At 34.3% G+C, this 22,166-nt stretch overlaps 2 protein-coding genes across 2 annotated transcripts in view; one reads left to right on the forward strand and one right to left on the reverse strand.

Annotated features, from left to right (window-relative positions):
• LOC139866647 (trimethyltridecatetraene synthase-like) overlaps nucleotides 1-16,281 on the forward strand; it is a 169,976-nt gene extending 153,695 nt beyond the window's left edge. The window contains exons 2-3 of the mRNA XM_071854936.1: nucleotides 11,505-12,427; nucleotides 15,414-16,281. Of these exons, the coding sequence (XP_071711037.1) occupies nucleotides 11,505-12,427; nucleotides 15,414-16,040 (1,550 nt within the window). The 3' untranslated portion in view covers nucleotides 16,041-16,281. The remainder of the gene's footprint in view (nucleotides 1-11,504; nucleotides 12,428-15,413) is intronic.
• Nucleotides 16,282-16,287: 6 nt separating this feature from the next.
• On the reverse strand, nucleotides 16,288-21,553 carry LOC139867026 (lipoxygenase 1, chloroplastic). Its single transcript, XM_071855338.1, has 7 exons — nucleotides 20,958-21,553; nucleotides 20,561-20,841; nucleotides 19,716-19,953; nucleotides 19,276-19,611; nucleotides 18,988-19,181; nucleotides 17,905-18,470; nucleotides 16,288-17,231 (listed from the first exon to the last, which is right to left on the reverse strand). Exons 1-7 carry the CDS (start codon nucleotides 21,328-21,330, stop codon nucleotides 16,475-16,477), a joined length of 2,745 nt encoding a protein of 914 aa, XP_071711439.1. The 5' UTR covers nucleotides 21,331-21,553; the 3' UTR covers nucleotides 16,288-16,474.
• Between the last annotated feature and the right edge of the window lie 613 nt (nucleotides 21,554-22,166).

The following is a 22,166-nucleotide window of genomic DNA, read 5'->3' on the forward strand; positions in this document are numbered from 1 at the left end:
TAGAGTAGTGATGGTAGTAACACCAAAAAGTAGATAGTAAGAAACACCAGTGGAAAACCGATAGTAAGTTGAAACGGTGGCAAATAACAATCCAGGAGACAGAGTTCCCGAACAAGTGTGACTAATGAAGTCGTCGTCATCCATACGCGCATGAATCTTGAATTTACGTGTATTACCAGAAAGTGGCGGAATACGAGTTCGTATGATGAAGGTTGGGTACCATTAAAAAGTTTTCCTAAGAATGATTCAAGTATAATGCACAAGTAGTCAAGTAAGTGCTATCTATAGCAAACGTATGTCAGAATGTAAATGCTAACTATCCGGTTGTAGTCTAGACTCACTAATGCGTCCTAACGACTCTGTTAGACACACTAATGCACGTCCTAGTTCCCTACAACCAACGCTCTGATACCACTTGTAACGACCCGACCAAAACCGTTATTTTACGGCGTCGTTAACTTAGGTCCCGTTGCGTGGTCGTAGTCCCTATATGAGACTCGTTTGACCAAAATTATGTCGCGTTCATTTGAAAGGTACAAAGTTTAGTTTAACAAAGGGATCGACAATAAGTTTAAGTTTACAAAGTTATAAAGTATGAATGAAATAACTTGCGACATAATTAGTTTGAAACCACAGTTGCTATAAATAGCGTAAATAAGTAGACAAAAGTTTGAATCCAAAAATGCTATCCCTAGCGTATGCATGCATGGTAGACTCCAATCAAGTAATCAAAGAGTGCGGAAGCGTGTAACAAATAGCCATGTGAAAACCTGAGAAAACATAGAAGAATCTGTCAACGCAAAAACGTTGGTGAAATCATAGGTGTGACGATCGCTCCAAATCCATATGGACGAACACGTCATTCATTGATTTCATTGCGAGGTATTTGACCTCTATATGATACGTTTTGTAAACATTGCATTCTTTTGAAAAGGCATACCATAAATGTATATTTAAATCAAAGGTTTTCGACATCTGATGATTTCTACATATAGACAATCACCGTATATAATAGTTTACAATAGTGCTTTCGTTGACAATGCAGTCAAAATAAGGTACATGGTGATGAATTGGTGAATGCAACGTTTTCTTGAAAATATGCCATGTAAGACTCCATGCACATAGCTTGTATATCCTATAAGCAAACAGCGGAAGACTTCTAGGAAACCTGAGAATAAACATGCTAACAAGTGTCAACACAAAGGTTGGTGAGTTCATAGTTTGTATGTTTCACATAATCTGTATATAAAGATGGATCACAAGATTTCAGTTGTTTCATCCAGAAACGTTTATCAAAATGTTCTACAAGAATGAGCACCCTGGTAACCAAGCCTTAACGTCTATAATAAGTACCCCTCGTTTAACATGCAACCAACATGTACAATACACGCAATCCAACGTGTACTAACTTCAAATAGCATACGTCTGTTTTATAGTTCAGGCTAGAGTTTCTTTCTATACCTGGAACAGACGGGGATGTCAAACCCTATGGATCCATATATCTCTATTCGCGCCCATCGGTTCTTATAACCGACAGTTACTAGTTACCAAAGCTAAGGGATTTTCGGTTCAAACTCCGTGTAGAATTTAGTATGTACTTGTATCCATTGCGTTTAAAATAAATTGCATGTATTCTCAGCCCAAAAATGTATAGAGAAAAAGGGATCATATGAAACTCACGCATATAATATTGTAAAACAGTTAATAAAGCATTTGCATGTATTCTCAGCCCAAAAATATAGTTAAAAAGGGATCATATGAAACTCACGCATATAATATTGTAAAACAGTTAATAAAGCATTTGCATGTATTCTCAGCCCAAAAATATAGTTAAAAAGGGATCATATGAAACTCACCTTAGCAGCACATAAAGTTGTTCATCGAATTATGACCGAAACTCGTATTACCAAATAACCGTAGATCTCAACGTATCAATATTGAGATTCAATATTGTAGGAAAGTACGTAGACGTAACGGAGATGATAAACACTAGGTTTAATTCACAAATATACCCCCGAACATTACCCATAACCTCCTTGGCAATAACCCATTTGAAAACCCGTTTTGAAATCACTTGAACATAACCCCGTCGTAGTATTTTATGTGTAATAATAATACCTCTCTATAATAAGATTAATATTAATAATCTTAATATTAATAATATTTATAATATTAATAATATAAATATAAATAATATGGGAGTAATATGAATGTAAAATGTGTATGTGTTATCGATCGATCAACGTTGATATATATAGTTAAAAAAATAATATTATAATAATAAAAAGAATCAAACGTGTTTAATTATAATAATATAATAATATAATAAAGTAATAAAATAATAATATAATAATAAAAGGAATCGTAATTTTTGTTGTTTTGCTTGTCGACATAATTAAATATAATATATATAATAATATAATAATATTGAAAGAAAATATAATAATATAATAATATATTTAGAATCAAATTTGAATCGTAAATTTTTAAAAAGTCGTATTTATTGAATACTTCAGGGTTATATTATGTATCTTATAATTAATAATTTCTATAATATCGCTTTCATGTGAATAGTAAATTAATTAATTTCGTTTCATTTACTATTCAATGAATAGTAAATGAATTAATTTAAATTCAACTATTTAAGCTACACGTTGTTGTACGTTGTGCTTTACAAATTGTACATTTTTAATTTAACTTCGTTTCTTAAAAAAAATTACAAAAATTATATCATGAAAATAAAACGACTTAATACGTAAAATTTTTAAATTGAAAACGCATCGTTTAATAGTAGATTTTTATCATTTCATATATAAATATTATAAAATCTAGTTTTCTAGAACTAAATATATTCAATATTTATAAACACGTTTTAAATACACGTCGCAAGTTATTCATACAATTACTATTCTAACTTATCATATATATTCGAATAGATATATAAACCAATAAGTTCAATGTACGGTATCATACAATTAATACCTTATTACGCTTTCAAGTTATAGTGTATATATATAGGTATCTATTTACATATTATTGTTCGCGAATCGTTGAGAACAATCGAAGAGTATTTAAATAGTTCAAAATTTTGAGATTCAACTTCATAGACTTTGCTTATCGTGTCGGAAACGTTAAAGATTAAGTTTAAATTTGGTCAGAAATTTCCGGGTCATCACAGTATCCCCCCGTTAAAGAAATTTCATCCCGAAATTTGAGTGAGGTCGTCATGGCTAACAATAAAAATGTTTTCATGACGCATATGAGTCGATAAATAGAGTTTTATCACCGTTGAATAAAACAATCCAATTACTCGAAGCGTATGAGAGAAGTTATCATAAAAGAATGAAGATGAGTAAATACATGTTCACCTTAGCTGGTGACGTAGTCACGGTTGATTTCCGGAATTTAAGGAATAGAAAATCTTCGTAATCTAAATAAGATTTGATTCTTCGGGAATTAAGGAAATTAAGATTTCCTTTGATTGAATGCGTAATCTACCTCGTTGCTATATCTGATATTTCGCTATAAATTGACCACTTTCGTTTCATTTATTTTCATCACTCCTATAATCTTCTTCCTTATTTCATACTTCCAACAGATTGTGAAATGCTTCATCCAGTTCTGATTCTTGATATACTCCTAACTTTCATATCTGTCATTCTTCTTTTTCATCTACCACCAGAGGAAATTACTTTCTTCTACCATTACCTTGGGGTTATAGTGTTTTTCATTCTCCCATGTCTTTATATTGCTATACGCATTGATATACACGGTTTGTAAATTTCGGGGTTGTTATCGGGCCTATATTCTCCTTTATATTTCGGAGCTCCATGCTTTCAACTTCTCTTCCCGACCTTGAATCAAGCGAATAATGGTCTAGAATTTGTAGATATGAAGTTTTGAGATGAACATAACTAATGTTCTAAGAAAGAAATTGTAATGGCACGATCTTGATTTATCAAATTACCAGAATATCTGGAAAAGACCGAATCATCAAGAAATATGTTTTCTTGAAAATTTTAGAGATTAAATAGAATGAAAGAGTTATGTAACATGGTTCATGATGAGGGTGGGATCTGTGAACCTTCATCATGTTCCATTAGAAACTCAGCATGACTTACTGTAATATAATCACGTTGGCCTGACGTCATTATATTATACTAATTCATGCTTCAGTTCCCAATACTACTTCAAAACATTCATATTTTAAACTTGAATTTTTCAGAATTTAGAAACTAACACAGTTTCTTTTATGATGTAACACAGATAGCGTGAAGGAATGAATAATTTCAGATGGTTACGAAATTATCTTCAGAAATATTGAGGATATTTATAATGAAAGATACGATGATATCTTAGAATATTCAAGATAATGATGATGATGAAGAATATTGTCCGTAACGGTTTTAGAGTAAGGAGTAAGGTATTTGCTAAGGATTTCAGCAGACACTGAATCATTTGTATTCTTTGAAGGCAGGTTCAGTCTTTGTGATTTATCCACAGCCTCCTTCATACTTTGCTCAATCCGTTTTCCAGTTCCAAACCTTCTCCTTTTCTCAGCTTTACCACCATACTATTCTTTATCATCAAACTTTTGACTGTTAAGATCGTTTACCGTTTTTGTTGCTTCATCAGCATTTTACCAAAATTCGGAGAACTAGTTTCGTAGTTTTGGGGTGTTTTTCAGAAACTTCACATTCGAAGTATGTGAATCCAGGAGATAGACGTTATATGTACACATATAACTGTTGGCGTAGACGTGCTGCAAGATTTCAAAATACTCATTGCTAATTCCCGATACTTCATATGGCAATTCTCGTTACAAGATGTGGATGAGTATATGATAGGGTTTCAAAGAGTATAAGGATTTTTCGGAAGGTCAAGGATAAATGAAGTTGTTGGTAAATTTACAGCTAATGTGGTGGAACATGAAAGGTTCCCCGGTAACAAAAACGTATATGCCAAAGTTACCGGTCTGAAAGGTCTTCATTGACTGGTTGAATAGTTGATAATACTGGATAATTTGAAAAGGGAATGCAAGATTATTTTCAGTAAAAACAACGCTAAAGGATCTTGCACGGTTTTGAAGTCAAAGTATAGCTTTGAAAGATGTAGAGATCTAAGAATGATGTCACCGGTTCAGAGTTATGAATTGGATTCTGATCCGTCAATATCAGAATGTGTAATTGAATTTGTATGGAAACGATTGTATATCGTTGTGAAGATAGTGAGTGTAGTTAATGATTTTTGAATCAAAATTTGAAGAATGTACAATGTAACATATTAATTGTGAACTTATATATTTCCCGAGTATTACCTATCCGTTAAAGATTTCACGATTAATATTTTGTACAAAAGAATTTTCATTACAGTCTTTATGAAAAATATAGGTATATATATTTCCTTCAGATGTAATACAGATTTAATGAGTTAATATCATATTAAGCTCATTTGATTTTTGGCTTGAATTAGAATGAATAATCTCTAAAACATTAGAGATTACATAATCTTCGCAGAGTATTTCACTAATGAAATCAATACTTCATTATTCATTCTTATCGATATCCCTTGGTGAAGGATGTCGATGTTTGTGGAATTCTTGAAAACTTCGCAAGATGTGAATGATGTTTTCTAGAAAGTTTCGAGGGAATCGAAAATGAAAGTGTAAAATCAACCATGTTATTGAATAATACACTTGGTTTATTATGAAACGAAATTCATTGAATTGAAACAGAGCTTGTAGTTAACGAAGTTTAGGTTGCTAACGAAGAATGTACATCATAGCATATTAGTAATATGATTTAACCGAGTAGTTAAGTTTCATACATAATAGCTTAGTACAGAAAGATTTATTAGGGTTTAAAATTTATATATATAAGATACACATACAAATTCTTCGGAGGGAATGAGTTATTATTTCATAACTCGTTGATTCACTATACGCGTTATTGATTCGTAATGATGTCCATGGTGTCTTCTTGAACTGGCGGAGTTTGTGATGTTAGAGGTGCTGATGTTTCTAATGATGTTGACAGCACTGTGTGCTGGTGAGGCTAAGGGTAATGTTGATGTTGTGATATAACAAGTGTAACTTGTAAATCATACACTATTCCGATCAATGTTTCTACTCTATCTGATTTATGGTTAAGGCTATAATAGATAATCTCTAAACTTTATAAATCGCCGTAGAATGTTTCTCCGATGAAGTTACGAATCAATACTTCATCGTTTGATGTTGTTGATACTCCTTGGTATCTATGGTGCGTATGATGTTGATGTTCGAGGTACAGATCGTGATGTTGAGGAGTGTGATGTGGATGTTGTTGGTGGTGGTAATGGTACTGTTGGTGTTTGTAAATTGTGTACCGTGCTCTCTAAAGTTAACACTCGAGCTCGAAGTTCTTTAACTTCTTCTACTAACCCTGGTTGGTTATCGGTGTGAGGTAGAGGTCGGATATCTTTTCTGGTTCCGTTAATGGTAGCTTCAAGATGAAAAATTCTCGCAAAAAGAGTATAAACGGTGTTGCAAACAGGTTCGCCGGTAAGCGGATCGAGTACTCCGACGTTAGGCGGTAGGTTCGACTCGTGGTATGGAGTACCTTCTTCATTTCTCCATAGGGTAAGTATTTCGCGAACCCATCCCCACTTTCTAAAGAAATCACGGTAGTTGATCGGTCGGTGCTGTCCCGTCACGCTGTCTTCGGAGTTGGAGGGACTTGGTCTATTCGAGGAGGCCATCTTACGTGTTCACAGAAAGTTATGAAATGATTCTTGGTATGAATTGAGGGTTGAAAACCGGATGATACCTTCGTCTTCTCGTATACGTATATATAGTAAAAGGATTCCGTAATTTACGCAGGAAATTTCGAAAAAAAATGCCAAATAAGAAACACTGTAGTAGATATGATAGGATATGATTTGTCTATACACCGTGTATGCAATAAATGCAAAAACACGTGTCAAGACATAAGATTGATAAACAGGTAATTTCCGACAAGAGTTGATAAGCAAACTCGGTAAAAACAGATGCGGTCATAGTCCAGACTCACTAATGCATCCTAACAATTACCAGTTAAACACACTAATGCATATTCTGGTTCCCTATGACCTCAAGCTCTGATACCAACTGTGACGATCGCTCCAAATCCATATGGACGAACACGTCATTCATTGATTTCATTGCGAGGTATTTGACCTCTATATGATACGTTTTGTAAACATTGCATTCTTTTGAAAAGGCATACCATAAATGTATATTTAAATCAAAGGTTTTCGACATCTGATGATTTCTACATATAGACAATCACCGTATATAATAGTTTACAATAGTGCTTTCGTTGACAATGCAGTCAAAATAAGGTACATGGTGATGAATTGGTGAATGCAACGTTTTCTTGAAAATATGCCATGTAAGACTCCATGCACATAGCTTGTATATCCTATAAGCAAACAGCGGAAGACTTCTAGGAAACCTGAGAATAAACATGCTAACAAGTGTCAACACAAAGGTTGGTGAGTTCATAGTTTGTATGTTTCACATAATATGTATATAAAGATGGATCACAAGATTTCAGTTGTTTCATCCAGAAACGTTTATCAAAATGTTCTACAAGAATGAGCACCCTGGTAACCAAGCCTTAACGTCTATAATAAGTACCCCTCGTTTAACATGCAACCAACATGTACAATACACGCAATCCAACGTGTACTAACTTCAAATAGCATACGTCTGTTTTATAGTTCAGGCTAGAGTTTCTTTCTATACCTGGAACAGACGGGGATGTCAAACCCTATGGATCCATATATCTCTATTCGCGCCCATCGGTTCTTATAACCGACAGTTACTAGTTACCAAAGCTAAGGGATTTTCGGTTCAAACTCCGTGTAGAATTTAGTATGTACTTGTATCCATTGCGTTTAAAATAAATTGCATGTATTCTCAGCCCAAAAATGTATAGAGAAAAAGGGATCATATGAAACTCACGCATATAATATTGTAAAACAGTTAATAAAGCATTTGCATGTATTCTCAGCCCAAAAATATAGTTAAAAAGGGATCATATGAAACTCACGCATATAATATTGTAAAACAGTTAATAAAGCATTTGCATGTATTCTCAGCCCAAAAATATAGTTAAAAAGGGATCATATGAAACTCACCTTAGCAGCACATAAAGTTGTTCATCGAATTATGACCGAAACTCGTATTACCAAATAACCGTAGATCTCAACGTATCAATATTGAGATTCAATATTGTAGGAAAGTACGTAGACGTAACGGAGATGATAAACACTAGGTTTAATTCACAAATATACCCCCGAACATTACCCATAACCTCCTTGGCAATAACCCATTTGAAAACCCGTTTTGAAATCACTTGAACATAACCCCGTCGTAGTATTTTATGTGTAATAATAATACCTCTCTATAATAAGATTAATATTAATAATCTTAATATTAATAATATTTATAATATTAATAATATAAATATAAATAATATGGGAGTAATATGAATGTAAAATGTGTATGTGTTATCGATCGATCAACGTTGATATATATAGTTAAAAAAATAATATTATAATAATAAAAAGAATCAAACGTGTTTAATTATAATAATATAATAATATAATAAAGTAATAAAATAATAATATAATAATAAAAGGAATCGTAATTTTTGTTGTTTTGCTTGTCGACATAATTAAATATAATATATATAATAATATAATAATATTGAAAGAAAATATAATAATATAATAATATATTTAGAATCAAATTTGAATCGTAAATTTTTAAAAAGTCGTATTTATTGAATACTTCAGGGTTATATTATGTATCTTATAATTAATAATTTCTATAATATCGCTTTCATGTGAATAGTAAATTAATTAATTTCGTTTCATTTACTATTCAATGAATAGTAAATGAATTAATTTAAATTCAACTATTTAAGCTACACGTTGTTGTACGTTGTGCTTTACAAATTGTACATTTTTAATTTAACTTCGTTTCTTAAAAAAAATTACAAAAATTATATCATGAAAATAAAACGACTTAATACGTAAAATTTTTAAATTGAAAACGCATCGTTTAATAGTAGATTTTTATCATTTCATATATAAATATTATAAAATCTAGTTTTCTAGAACTAAATATATTCAATATTTATAAACACGTTTTAAATACACGTCGCAAGTTATTCATACAATTACTATTCTAACTTATCATATATATTCGAATAGATATATAAACCAATAAGTTCAATGTACGGTATCATACAATTAATACCTTATTACGCTTTCAAGTTATAGTGTATATATATAGGTATCTATTTACATATTATTGTTCGCGAATCGTTGAGAACAATCGAAGAGTATTTAAATAGTTCAAAATTTTGAGATTCAACTTCATAGACTTTGCTTATCGTGTCGGAAACGTTAAAGATTAAGTTTAAATTTGGTCAGAAATTTCCGGGTCATCACAATAGGTTTGAGTAAGTGAGTAAAAGTAAAGTAAGTCGAACCCCAAGATTTGCAAAGTTGAAATAATAGTAGTACATTCTAAAAGTTAATATTCACGAGCACCCAATTATCAAAGCTTAACGTTCCGTCCGTTGAATACCCCATCAATTAGTGCTAGAACAACACTGTTCCCGAAAATATATTTCATTCGTAAACGGTAGCGAACCGTTTGAATGAGGGTTTGTCAAACCCATATGGCCATATAACATAAGTTCTCGCTTACACCATCTGATGTAACTAATGATAATCGGATTGAGGATTTTCGTTCTAAACTCGTATGTAGAATGTTTGTTTTCCCGTTCTTGTGTTCACTTAGTTCAAAAGAATCGTTTATGTTTTCTCATCCCAAAAGTAAGTTTAAAAGAGTAAAAGTGGGACTATGATCTCACCTCGAGTGCACGAGTATAAATGTACTTCACAAAGTAAACGTGTGCATGAAAGTTGCTTAGCCTTGACCTAAACAAGTAAGTTGTATCAATTAACCGGTTACGACACAAGGTCGGGTGAAATGTGTTCAATTAGTCCTATGGCTCATTACGACTCGATTAAATATAGCATGTGAATCACGTTGCCAAGTTTCATGCGAGAATCAAGTATAAAAGCATGTTAGAATGATTGTATAAAAGTTTGGTTAAGTTTGACTAAAAGTCAAACTTGGTCAAAGTCAACGAAAAAGTCAACGCGTTCGGGTCGGGTCCCGAACTATTTTTCTGAGGTTTTTATTCATATATAAGCATGTTAGAACAAGTCTCATGTGAATCGGAGGTCAAGAACATGTCAAACATTTTTAGTAAAAAGGTCAAGGGAAACAGAATCTGGACGCGGCTTATGTCGCGCCGCGGCCAGGCCTGTCGCGCCGCGACAATGGCCGTGGCCTGGTCCCAGGCCTGTTTCACTTGTTCAAAGCTTGGTAAAATTTCAAACAAACGCAAAACTCAAACCGTAAACAATTAGAAAGCGTATCTTATACCGTTGGAAAGCTCTTTTGACAAGGAACACAACTAAACATGTTTCATCAAACAAAAACAACATTTTCCATAACCGATTTCTCGTCAAGTGATCATTAAAAGTCTATTTTCAAATTTTCAAGTTCATCAAATGCATTTTGAGTTTCGGGAATCCAATTCTCACATATGATATGCCGTCTTGAAGGTAATGAGGCATACATTACAACTAAACACTAACAATTAACATTCCATGGCATTCAAGCATCCAAAAATTCATGTCAAGAACTATCAAACTCTAGTCAAACATCTCAAAATCAATAATCATGCTTTTAAAGTTTTCTTAATCAACCTACACATCAAATTGAAGCTAATGATGCTAGTAACACATTTAATACATGAACTTTAACAATTAAACAACATTTACTCATCCAAAATCAAAGATTTAGCACACCCATTTCAAATGTTCAAACTAGTTACTCAAAACAACGAATCGAGCAAACAAAACATATATTCATGTTATACACGAGCCATAGACACTAACTAACACCATTTCAAGTCAAAAACACGAATTTAGAGAAATCTAGAGTTTTAGAAATGTTACCCAAAATCAATGAAGTTAGTATCAAATCGTAGAGGATGATGAGAGGATCAAGAATATGTAGTCGGATTTGTTGTGAGCTTCCAAGATTGAATTTAGATGATGAATGAATGGAATGGGTTTGTGTGTGTGTTCTTGAGATGGAGAGAAAAGAGAGGAGGGAGATGATGGAATGAATGAAAAATGGGTTGACTAGTTGACCTAGTCAACTAGTTTGCCCATTTGGCAACTCCGGTCCCTCGAGTTTCAAAGCGGGTGCGGAATTTAACCGATCGAATATTTTTAAAATGCTCGAGTAAACGGGTGATGTCAAAATTAAATAGCGGAAATATAATGAACGTTACTCACGGAAACTATTAATTTAAATACGAAAGATTTTGTTTTTAAAAAAAAAGACGGTGTTAAAATTAAATTTAACGGAAAAACGCGGGATGTTACAGATCAGTACCTAGTCTTTTATTCTTCTTGTTCAGTTGTATGCCTAGCCATCGTGGTTGTGCTTCTCTTTTCTGACCACATCCGCCGTGGTCCCACCAACCTCAACCTTCCTCCCGGGCCCAAACCCTGGCCCATAATCGGCAACCTCAACCTCATGGGTGCACTTCCTCACCGTTCCATGCATGAACTCTCCAAAAAATATGGAGAGATCATGCACCTTAAATTTGGTTCTCGAAATGTAGTCACGGCCTCATCCGTTGAGATGGCTAAAATCTTCCTCAAGACCATGGGCTCCAACTTTGCATGTCGTCCTAAAAATGCAGCAGGAAAATATACCACTTATAATTATTCGGATATCACTTGGTCCCCTTACGGGCCTTACTGGCGTCAAGGCCGTAAAATGTTTGTCATGGAGCTGTTTAGTGCGAAACGTTTGGAGTCGTATCAATACATTCGAGTAGAAGAAACGAAGTCGTTTTTAAGAAAGGTTTACAAGTCATGTGGGAAAGAAATTAGGGTGAAGGATCTATTATCGACGTTGAACATGAATGTGATAGGTAGGATGGTGTTGGGGAAGACATATTGGGATGATGAATTAGGCGAGGTTGGGAAGAATGTGGTGAGTGGGGACGAGTTTCATAAAATGGTGAACGAGTGGTTTTTGTTAAATGGAGTGCTTAATATTGGAGATTGGATACCATGGATTGGTTTCTTGGACTTGCAAGGTTATGTGAAGAGAATGAAGACGGTAAGCAAAAAGTTCGATCGGTTTCTTGAGCACGTGTTGAAGGAGCACGATGAAAGGAGGACGGTGGAAGGGGAAAATTTTGTTCAAAGGGACATGGTTGACGTCTTGCTGCAGCTTGCTGATGATCCCAGTCTTGATGTTAAGCTCGAGAGGCATGGAGTAAAGGCATTTACACAGGTACATCATATCAATTCTTATGTGAAACATCTTAGTCGGTCGGGTCTTTGTATTCTTAGAAAGGTTTTAAATTTAAATTTTAAGCAGCACCTTTGCGATGGTCAAGAAAAAGATGGTCAAGAAAAAGGGTTGAAAACGGTCACGGACTTGAGGTAACCTGGTTAAACCGAGTACATCTTATTATTAAAGATTACTATATTTCCTGAATATCATGAACAAGAAAAGCCTTATTTTTTTATATATCCACATCAACTTCCCATGTGATGTTTACTCGAGTATACATATTAGAATTATTGTTTTTATAAGAATTAATCTATTTGCCCTGCTTGACTGTCCAAATGGAAATAGTTGACAAACATTTAGGTAGAACTGGAATTGGAATTGGGTTAGTTTACACATTCTATTTACCCTAATCCTATTTCTCTCGTTTCAGTCGTTCCCAAACCACAATACCCACCGAATAACACCTATAGTAGTCGATCTAATCTAGTTAATATCCTAGGTTTGATTCATTCGACCCATTATTCGATTGAGACTTAATATATTGCTTTCCGCCCTTAGATTAAGTCTAGAACGATTCTAATATCCATAGAAATCAGTCTACAGCATGAAAGATATTTGGCTCACTTTTATCAAATAAAGTTTGCCTAATAATTGAGGAATAACGTTACACAGTGACAGTGACAGTGACATGAGTGGCTTAAAGTTATGGTTGCAAGTGTATGTATAAATATGTCCTCATGCAGAGAACTAGAGAAGACAAAGACATCACAGATTAAATAAGTTGTTAGGTACAATTGACACTGAGACTTTCTTCAAGAATGTTTATTTTTTTGTAAGGATCCAAAAATAGTGTATCAAATACTTAGATTTTAGGAATAAAAGGCTTTAGTTTAGGTTTAACTCATAGTACATGTAGTGTTTTTTGTATCAGGTTTTTTTTTATATACATCCGTAAGAAATAAAGAGAACTCTTTTGGGTGGACGTAAGTAGGGTTACGTCGAACCACGTAAATCGTCGTATCTATCGATTACTTTATATCATTTTCTTTTATTTCTCGCAAGTTTGTCTCAAACAATTATTTCATTATTTCCGCCCATGCAGTGCATTAGACAAGTTTTTATAACATGTCCTAACTGCTATATATGGATATAACTAGAGTTTTTATAACATGTCCTAACTGCTATATATGGATATAACTAGTACTTAAGGGTGGCCAGTTATTGACATTTAAATAAAGAGTTTTTTTTTTTTTTAAATAGTCTTGAGACCACTTGTATCGGGCCACACCCACACCGTGGGTTCATTACATGGCAAAAGCAACGGGAAAAAAATTTGAGTAATTGCCATACTCATGGGTGACCGATAGCGAAGTAGTACCGTGAGGGAAGGGTGAAAAGAACCCCCATCAGGGAGTGAAATAGAACATGAAACCGTAAGCTCTCAAGCAGTGAGAGGATCCCAAAGCTCTGATCGCATGCCTATGGGTAAACACGTTGGATGTACATGCGTGGGAAAGCAACAATGAAAGCCACGGTTGTTGCTTATTGTGATTGGTTTAAATAATATTTTATTATTGTTATTATTACTATTTTAATTATTTTTATCTCCTTTTTTCCTAACTCCTAATTATATTTTGTAACATTAACACAACATTTTCAACAAACACTCAAACTCGCACCAACATTAATTACTTCACATTTTCAACCAATACCGCCACATCATCAAATAAAACCCACACCATCAACCAACACCATATACCACTACAAATGGTCTGAGAGCTATCTTTAAAATTTTAAAATGTTTAACTGGCTTGTAACCTGCTAGTAACTAACTTAAATAGTGACTTATTATTAATCAACTTCTTAACTTTTTTGCACAACCACTTATGGATAATAATTTTCTTACCCACGTATATAATCTTCAAGGTTATGATTAGAAAAACTCTTAAATAAATCAATTTTAGGGTTAAAATTCAAAATTTAAGCCTAATATTTTGACATATTTTTTAGTATTTGAAGGTTTTTTTTTTTTTTTAAGGGAGTTAAGTTGTCATCAATAAACCTAGTAGCTCCATATAGATTAGATTTCAACAATAACAATACCCAATACCACATAAGTAGTGTATGGGGGGTGAGATGTATACAATTCTTCCCCTATCCGAGAATAAATACAAGTCATTTCTCCACTCAGAGTGAAAACACTCTTTAAAGTAGACCTCCAGCCAATAAGTAGGAAACTTTTTTTTAGATAAGCTTAATAAATAAAATTAAAAATAAAATCTAGATGCAATGAAAATGATAAATCAAATTTTCATGGGTTTTAAATCATGCCTGAAATTTAATTTAGGCTCTAAGAGTCAGTCAAGTCGCCAATAAATCGACCCTTGTTGTCGATTCAATAACAGCAGCAGCAACAACAACAACAACAACAAAACCCAATCCCGCACCGTGAGGTATGTGGGAGGTGAGATGTAGACAATCTTTCCTCTACCCTAGTGTAGAAGAGAGGTCGTTTCTCTAACCACGAGTTGAAAAAAAATTCTCCACCCACAGGAAAAGAAAGTCATCCCTCTCTCTACTCAATGGTAGAGAGATTGCTTCCGTGAGGACCTCCGGTCTAAACAAAAAATAAAAAAAGAGACGCCATGGGAATGGTAAAATCGAATTTCCATGGGGGTTAAAGTCTGCCTGGAATTCAATTTAAGCTCTAAGCGGCAGTCAAGTCGCCATTGAGTCGACGTTTGTTGTTGCCTCAATAAATAGAGCCAAAAGACCTTGTAAACATAACTCGAATGGCATGCCAGGTGAAAGTTGTTGCGATAGATTAGATTTCATTTATACAAAAAAAATTCACTTTAATGTACAATTGTACATATTTTCATTTGATTAATATTATTACTATTACTATTACTATTACTAGTCACGTCTTCACGTGGATATGATCATGTTTAATGTGATGGTAATCATATTTCACTTTTAATAGGATTTGCTTGCCGGTGGAACTGAAAGTTCAACGATTACAGTTGAATGGGCGATAGCACAACTCCTAAAGAAACCTGAAATATTTAAAAAGGCAACGAATGAGCTAGATCGAGTTATAGGTCGAGATCGATGGGTGGAAGAGACCGACATGGTTAACCTTCCTTATATTAACGCGATCGTTAAGGAGACAATGAGGTTACATCCAGTAGCACCAATGTTGCCTCCTAGAAGGACACGCGAGGATTGCAAAGTAGCCGGTTACGATATTCCAAAAGACACGTTGGTGCTTGTTAGCGTGTGGACAATTGGTCGAGATTCAGAGTTATGGGACAACCCTGAAGATTTTTGTCCAGAGAGATTCATCGGTAAGGAAATTGATATAAAAGGTAACGATTTTGAGTTACTTCCGTTCGGTGCAGGGCGAAGGATGTGTCCTGGTTATAGTTTAGGGATAAAGGTGATCGAGTCGAGTTTGGCTAATCTGATTCATGGGTTTAATTGGAAATTACCGGGTAATATGAATGAAAAGGATTTAGAAATGGAAGAAATATACGGGTTATCAACTCCTAAAAAGATCCCACTCGTCACAATCGCTCAACCGAGGCTACAATTTGAAATGTACGGATAAAAAACAGATAACAGATACTAATATTTTTTACTGTTCAGACTATCCGGGGTTTAATTTACACTTATGACTATTTAGTAGTTCATTGTTGTGTATTTTCTATTTTCACATAATCAATGGAGGCACTGTGTGTCTTAATCTTAGATATTATGGATGGATGGATGGATGTTTAGAAAGTTTACTGCTGTTACTTAGAAGCTGTTCTGTAAAACATTTCAAATTATGAGCAAGATAACAAAATATTTTACTAATACTTTTATATTGCTTAAACCACGATTATACAAGTATAAGAATCTTGAGTTACATTATTACATATATATGCAATCTATTAACACACTAATGACAATCAACACTACAACACTTTACCCCAAAATCCTACTTTGGGTTAAACAAAAATTGCTCCTAATTTATTACTGATCATAATCATAAATCATAAATCATATAGACACACTGTTTGGAATACCTCTACATGTTACACCAGCACCTGAACTTGGTGCAAGAAGTTCATATGGCAAAACCCCAGCACCACATCTATTCTTCAAACTCGGATCGCTGTTTCTTTTTTCAATCTCCTTTTCAATACTTTGAATTTCAGCTGAAAACGCATAAAACGCTTCAACGATTTCAGCATCCCCTGACCAAGTGTCGGTTTGTTGTCTCTCCCCAATATACTCCTCATCAGGCGAATGAGTAGACAATGTATCCACCACAGCCATGTATTTTGTAGATTGTAACAAACTTGGTAGAGCAGATAAAAAGTATTTTTGTGGATCATCATGGAACAATGTGTATTCTGGGTCGTTTTCATCGGGTAGTAATCGACGGGTCAAAGGAGGTCGGTTTGGTACATAGCCACCATACGGGTACTGACCAAAGTTAAGTGCTGCATGTTGAGCTGATGCGAGCCAGATGATAGTGGTTAGGATGGAAGTAAGGTCATCTGGAGTGGCTAAAGTGGGCCACCAATCCTCGTGACGAAGATCGGCATGGCCCACGTTGATGGACTCTGCATACCATGCTTGGAGCTCTCTGTCATTGCAGACATGGGCTGAGTCTGGATAGTATCGGTTCACGTAAGTTTGTACCCATTTTTGAAGGGCATCCCAAATCAGGAGCCCATCGGATGCATACGGATAGTCTTCTATTAGAAGCTTTAGACCATGTGGCTTGCTTGGGTCTCGAACCGCCATACCTCTGTATAAAGCATCAACAAGAAAAGGGTTTAGTCACAAGAAGTATGGACCAAAAAAGTTCAGGTCAAAATAGGGCATTTTTGAACGGGACAAAAGAGGCTACCCGGGGTTGGAAGTTGGCTTGACCCGCAAAGACTTTATGGTTGAAGTTTTGAAAACTTTAAATCATAAATATATTAATTATGATTACGAAAGACAAATCTTAGGCGTTGTCTGTTTTTCAGTCTGAAGATCTTATTATGTCTTATGTATGCGTGTCCGCAAACATTTTTACTGTAGACTATTTGTTTTTTCTAAAGACATAAGATAAAATTATGTGTTATTTTGTCTTCAATCTTGCAGACTTAGAAATATGCTTCTTAATGTCGCATACAAGATTAACTTATTTTTGCAGACATAGAAACAAGCCGTCTTCACTATTCAAGAACTTTAGGCCACATCTTCTTTACAGACATGATCCGCAGATCTTTAGACAAAAACATCTTAAAAAACAAAGAACACCTTATTGTTCTTGTTTTAGAAACTTTTAGCAATGTCCATTCTGACTAGTTTGAGATGAATCATAATGTCATAATATATGTGTCAAAGTTATAATCTTTACTATATACAACCACAAAAACTAAACACATATTTTATGAATTAGTAATAGAGATGGGGTGGTATTATTTTGGTACCTTCTGATGAGCTCAGCAGGAAGACCTTCTAAATCGAAACGCCAATTCTTGTAAGCAGCAGCACTGATCTCCATACAATAGCGTCCAGGAGTGAAGCACGCTTCGATAACACCATCAGCATTGATCAAGTTTTGGCGAGCCAATTGATTAATCTCTAGAGTATATCTCATGTGTGGGTCTATAAGTTTATATATAGGGTGCATTGCACTCAATTGCCTATGTGCAGCCAATATAAATGGTTCCATAGATGCATGAGTCCGTAAAAAGTGATGAACCAGCTGGTGAACACCAGCATCGTTTGAGCATACATGGGCTTTGGCTAGCAGCCACATCCAGTTACTTGTGGCATCAGCTGGTGGTGTAACCACGCGTTTTGACTCGGAACCATGCAATGCTTGTGGTAGGCTAAGTTCGATTGCAACCGGCATGAGAGTGCCAGATGGGTTCAAGTAAAAAATTGTTCTTGTTGCGTATGCTTTACGCCCGTCAAGTGCATTTATTCTGTCCAGAAAGGGTAGGTATATGTCATGGTAGTCTATTATAAATAGCTTATTTTCCTCAATTGCCTGTCAACATCACCAAAATAATAAATAATAAGCTAAATATACTTTATGCTAAAATATACTACGAATTATAATATATGTTAATACACTTAGAAGTTGAGGTGGAAATTATGACCTATTTACATATAAATGGGTCGATCGGATTATGTTCTATCTCTTACGGGCCAAACTGCTAAAATGAGATAAAATCAGCTAAAAGAAACAAGTCAAACGGGTTGACCTGGCAGGAATTCGCGCTAAGTATATTTTTGAGGCAGAAAACCTCTTATTTACAGAGTAATAAGCAGGATTAATTATTTAACCTAACTAAAAAAAAAAAAAAAAAAAAAAAGATAAAAAGTGATTTTAAATTATTTTGGATAAACTTGGGTCAACCGAAGTACCTAACCTACCCATAACCACATTCCATAACTACTCGTTTCGACCCGAAACTACTTTAGATCCAATACCTGACCGACCCATACTCTAATGCTAAAAATACTGTAGAAATAATAAAAGGTCTCGACATTGATTACGTTACCTGCTGTACAGTCAAGCCATTGAGATAGCCTGTGATGTGTTCTTCTCGTAAAGCAGACTCTTGCGGGCCGTATATTTCAGGATCAAGCCGACTTACAGGTGGGAAAACATGAAGCTTCTCTATGCTGACTGGATTCACCCCAGCAATTGCTTGACGGGCAAATTCATCATCCCGTAACCATGCAAATTTGTCCTCTGAACATTATAATCACATTATAATTATATATTTTGTCTTTTTAACATCAAAAAATTAAAACTTGAATAAAAATGGCAATAATCCAACACTTACTGGAGAGAATCTTTGGGGTATCATATTTAAGAAGGCCACCACCTTGACTAGATTCATGTAACCTGGTAACCAGATTGGGCAATGGAAGCTTCTTCAATAGATCATCTTGAAGACCTAGTTTTAAAAGCACTCCTTCACTATAAAGACTATCGATCTGTGAGAACCCTTTGAAGTCGTGTTTCTTTGAAATGCTGGCCACCATTGACGGAAGTAGATTATGTAACACCGCTTTTAGTCGCCCTGTTGAAAACGCATTCGCCTTTGACTCCTCAAATTGTTCATCCCTTGGAACATACATTGGCAATGGCTTCTCCACCCGGCTCTCAGCTGTAATATCTGCAACGCAAATTAACCAACATGAGTCTCTATACAATCTTATTACATAACTATACAGATATAGTTATAGTTATATACAGTTATATAGTTATATATAGGTTTACCAGTATCGCAAGGTACGCGTCCAGTTCGACATCTTCTTGGATATGGGATTTTGTCGCCTCCGAGTGTGGGCCTAACAAAGTCGGATCCTCTATCCGGGTTACCCAAATCATTGTAAACATCGTAATCATAAATTCGATCTGACAACTTCCTAACCCCTTTGCCATCACCTCTTAAATCTTTAAGCTCTTGTTCTCTTAAAGACTTTAGTCCTAACGGAGTCTCGTCAGGCAGATAAGGCTGCAAGAGTACAAAAGAATATTAGCTCAATCATTCAATGCATCTGTTAGAGCACCAGGAGTCATTGTATTTTTTCAGCGTTAAACCCAATTTAACACCGAGAGTTCAGTGTCCACCACTCCCTTTCAATGTTAAATCAATGTTAAATTCCAAATTTTGGTCTCAACGTTAGCTAGGTAACGGTGAACAAAGGCTTGCAATGTTTATTTTATTATTCTTTTTTGTTATCTAAAAAAATATTAAATACTATATAAAGTAAATTAGACACTGACTGAACGATTTCCCCTGTTTAATTTAAATCCAGTGTTAAATTTAACACTGAGATTTAACACTGAACGACTCCTAGTGCTCGGAATCAAGACTATGAATATTCAAAATTATTACAAGCTAGCCATCAGGATAGAAAAGTTGAGGTTTGACTTTCAAAAAGAAAATTCTTGACTTTCTTGATTTTGTTGACTGTTAGGCAAGGAATTGAATATTGAATAATAGGAATAACAAAGCATCTTATAAACTATCAAGACTTGCCTAACAAACTTACGTGGAGAAAAGTCTTTACTTTATTAGAATTAAAAAAGGCAAAAAGGCAATTATAATGATAAATTACCTGATTAGAGAAAAAAATCCTAGGTTTAGGATGATCTTTAGTAGATTGAACCCATGAATTACAAGGGAAATGAAGTGGCCCACACGCAAATCCTTCAATGGTAATACTCTCCAAAAAGAACTCTTTTTGATGCTTATTAGTAATAGTAATTGCTCCAGGGGTTCCAAATCCTGAATCTACTAATATATCAGCTGTGTAATTAACCCTTTCGGTTTTAAGGTTCGATTTTTTCGACCAGTCCTTCAACACAGCTTCTTTACTTCGCTTTGGAGCTCTTGTTCCTTTAAACATCACACACACAAAAAATTAATAATACTGCAAATTGAAAACAAATAATGAAAATGAAAATATATAATGATAAGATTCACAGAGGCATTTCATCGAACAGTTGGCGTACTTGGATCAATATCATTACTACAAAGCTGCAAAACAACATTTCTTCCAATCTGATCAGTAAAAGCATCAATCTTTCTAACAATTGTCTCCTTTAAATCTTCCTTGTTTTTATTTCTAACAGTCAACACAGCTCTCACATTGAAACTAACTGGTTTTTCAACCCTAACTAATTTAGCCAAATCTTCACTAATTGTCGCAACAACCCGACCCGATTTATGAACACCTTTTCTCAATTGATTTGAATTCGGCCTGCTTTTATCAAGCCGAATCAATACAGGATTAACACATAACTGACCTAAATTCTTATTTAAACCCAAAAATGATGACTTTTCAATCACAGAATGACTGCACATCATTTCATTAGCTAATGCCATCTCACTTTAAGTTGAAATTGAAATGAATAAAAAAAGAAGAGTGAGTTTTATTTATAATGAAGAAACAAATATGTTGTGAAACGATTATATATGCATGAAAAAAAAAAAAAAAAAAAAAGCAGCAGAATTTGAAAAAATAAAAATGGTTAGCTGATTATCACCGGCCACTAATGTCCTTCCAAGTATAAACACTCCACGTTTAAAACTTTTCAAATTGTTAGATTGATAGATACATAGATACATGTGTACATACATATAGGGGATATAGGGGTTATGTTGTTGCGAGTCAAACCGAGTATCTAGTTTTCTGAGTCAAACCGTGGACCAGGGAGGGTAGTAGCAGCTAGCAGGAAGGTGTATTTTTTTATTTTTTTTTATTTTTTTTTTTTTTGGGGAGAATTAGATTTAGATTTAGATAAAAAAATAAAATAATAATAATAATAATGAACAGTGTTAAATATTTTTTATTAGTTGGAAAAATGGATGGATGGATTTAAATCTTAAAAGGACCCATTTCTGTCCTTGAATATCATAAAAAAGGTTAATAAAGTCCCTGTACATCGGAAAGTTGGCATGTGAGTCCTTACCTTATGGTAAATAATAATTTAGATAGTGTTTTCAAGACACGATGTATGATGGGTGATTTTTTTTATTTATTTTTTTTATAAAAAGACATAAAACTAATTTTGAACATAAGTCTTTCATCAAAGATGAAAGAGTCCTTCAAAAAAACAAGTACAATACTGTTCCGGACTCGCTATAGAAGAGTTGTAGATCATTACGTTTGGCATATAATAGAAGAGTTGTAGACCATAAGACCACTACATATGATCCTT

The sequence above is a fragment of the Rutidosis leptorrhynchoides genome, chromosome 9, assembly GCF_046630445.1.
Source record: "Rutidosis leptorrhynchoides isolate AG116_Rl617_1_P2 chromosome 9, CSIRO_AGI_Rlap_v1, whole genome shotgun sequence".
In the NCBI taxonomy this organism is placed as follows: Eukaryota; Viridiplantae; Streptophyta; class Magnoliopsida; order Asterales; family Asteraceae; genus Rutidosis; species Rutidosis leptorrhynchoides.

Excerpts from the sequence above, each read along its gene's own strand:
- LOC139867026 (XM_071855338.1), bottom strand. The coding sequence starts at position 21,330 with ATGGCATTAGCTAATGAAATGATGTGCAGTCATTCTGTGATTGAAAAG. Across the intron at positions 19,954-20,560 it reads GGATTTTTTTCTCTAATCAG|CCTTATCTGCCTGACGAGAC; the intron begins GTAATTTATCAT and ends GTACTCTTGCAG. Across the intron at positions 17,232-17,904 it reads CCTGCTGAGCTCATCAGAAG|AGGTATGGCGGTTCGAGACC; the intron begins GTACCAAAATAA and ends TGCTTTATACAG.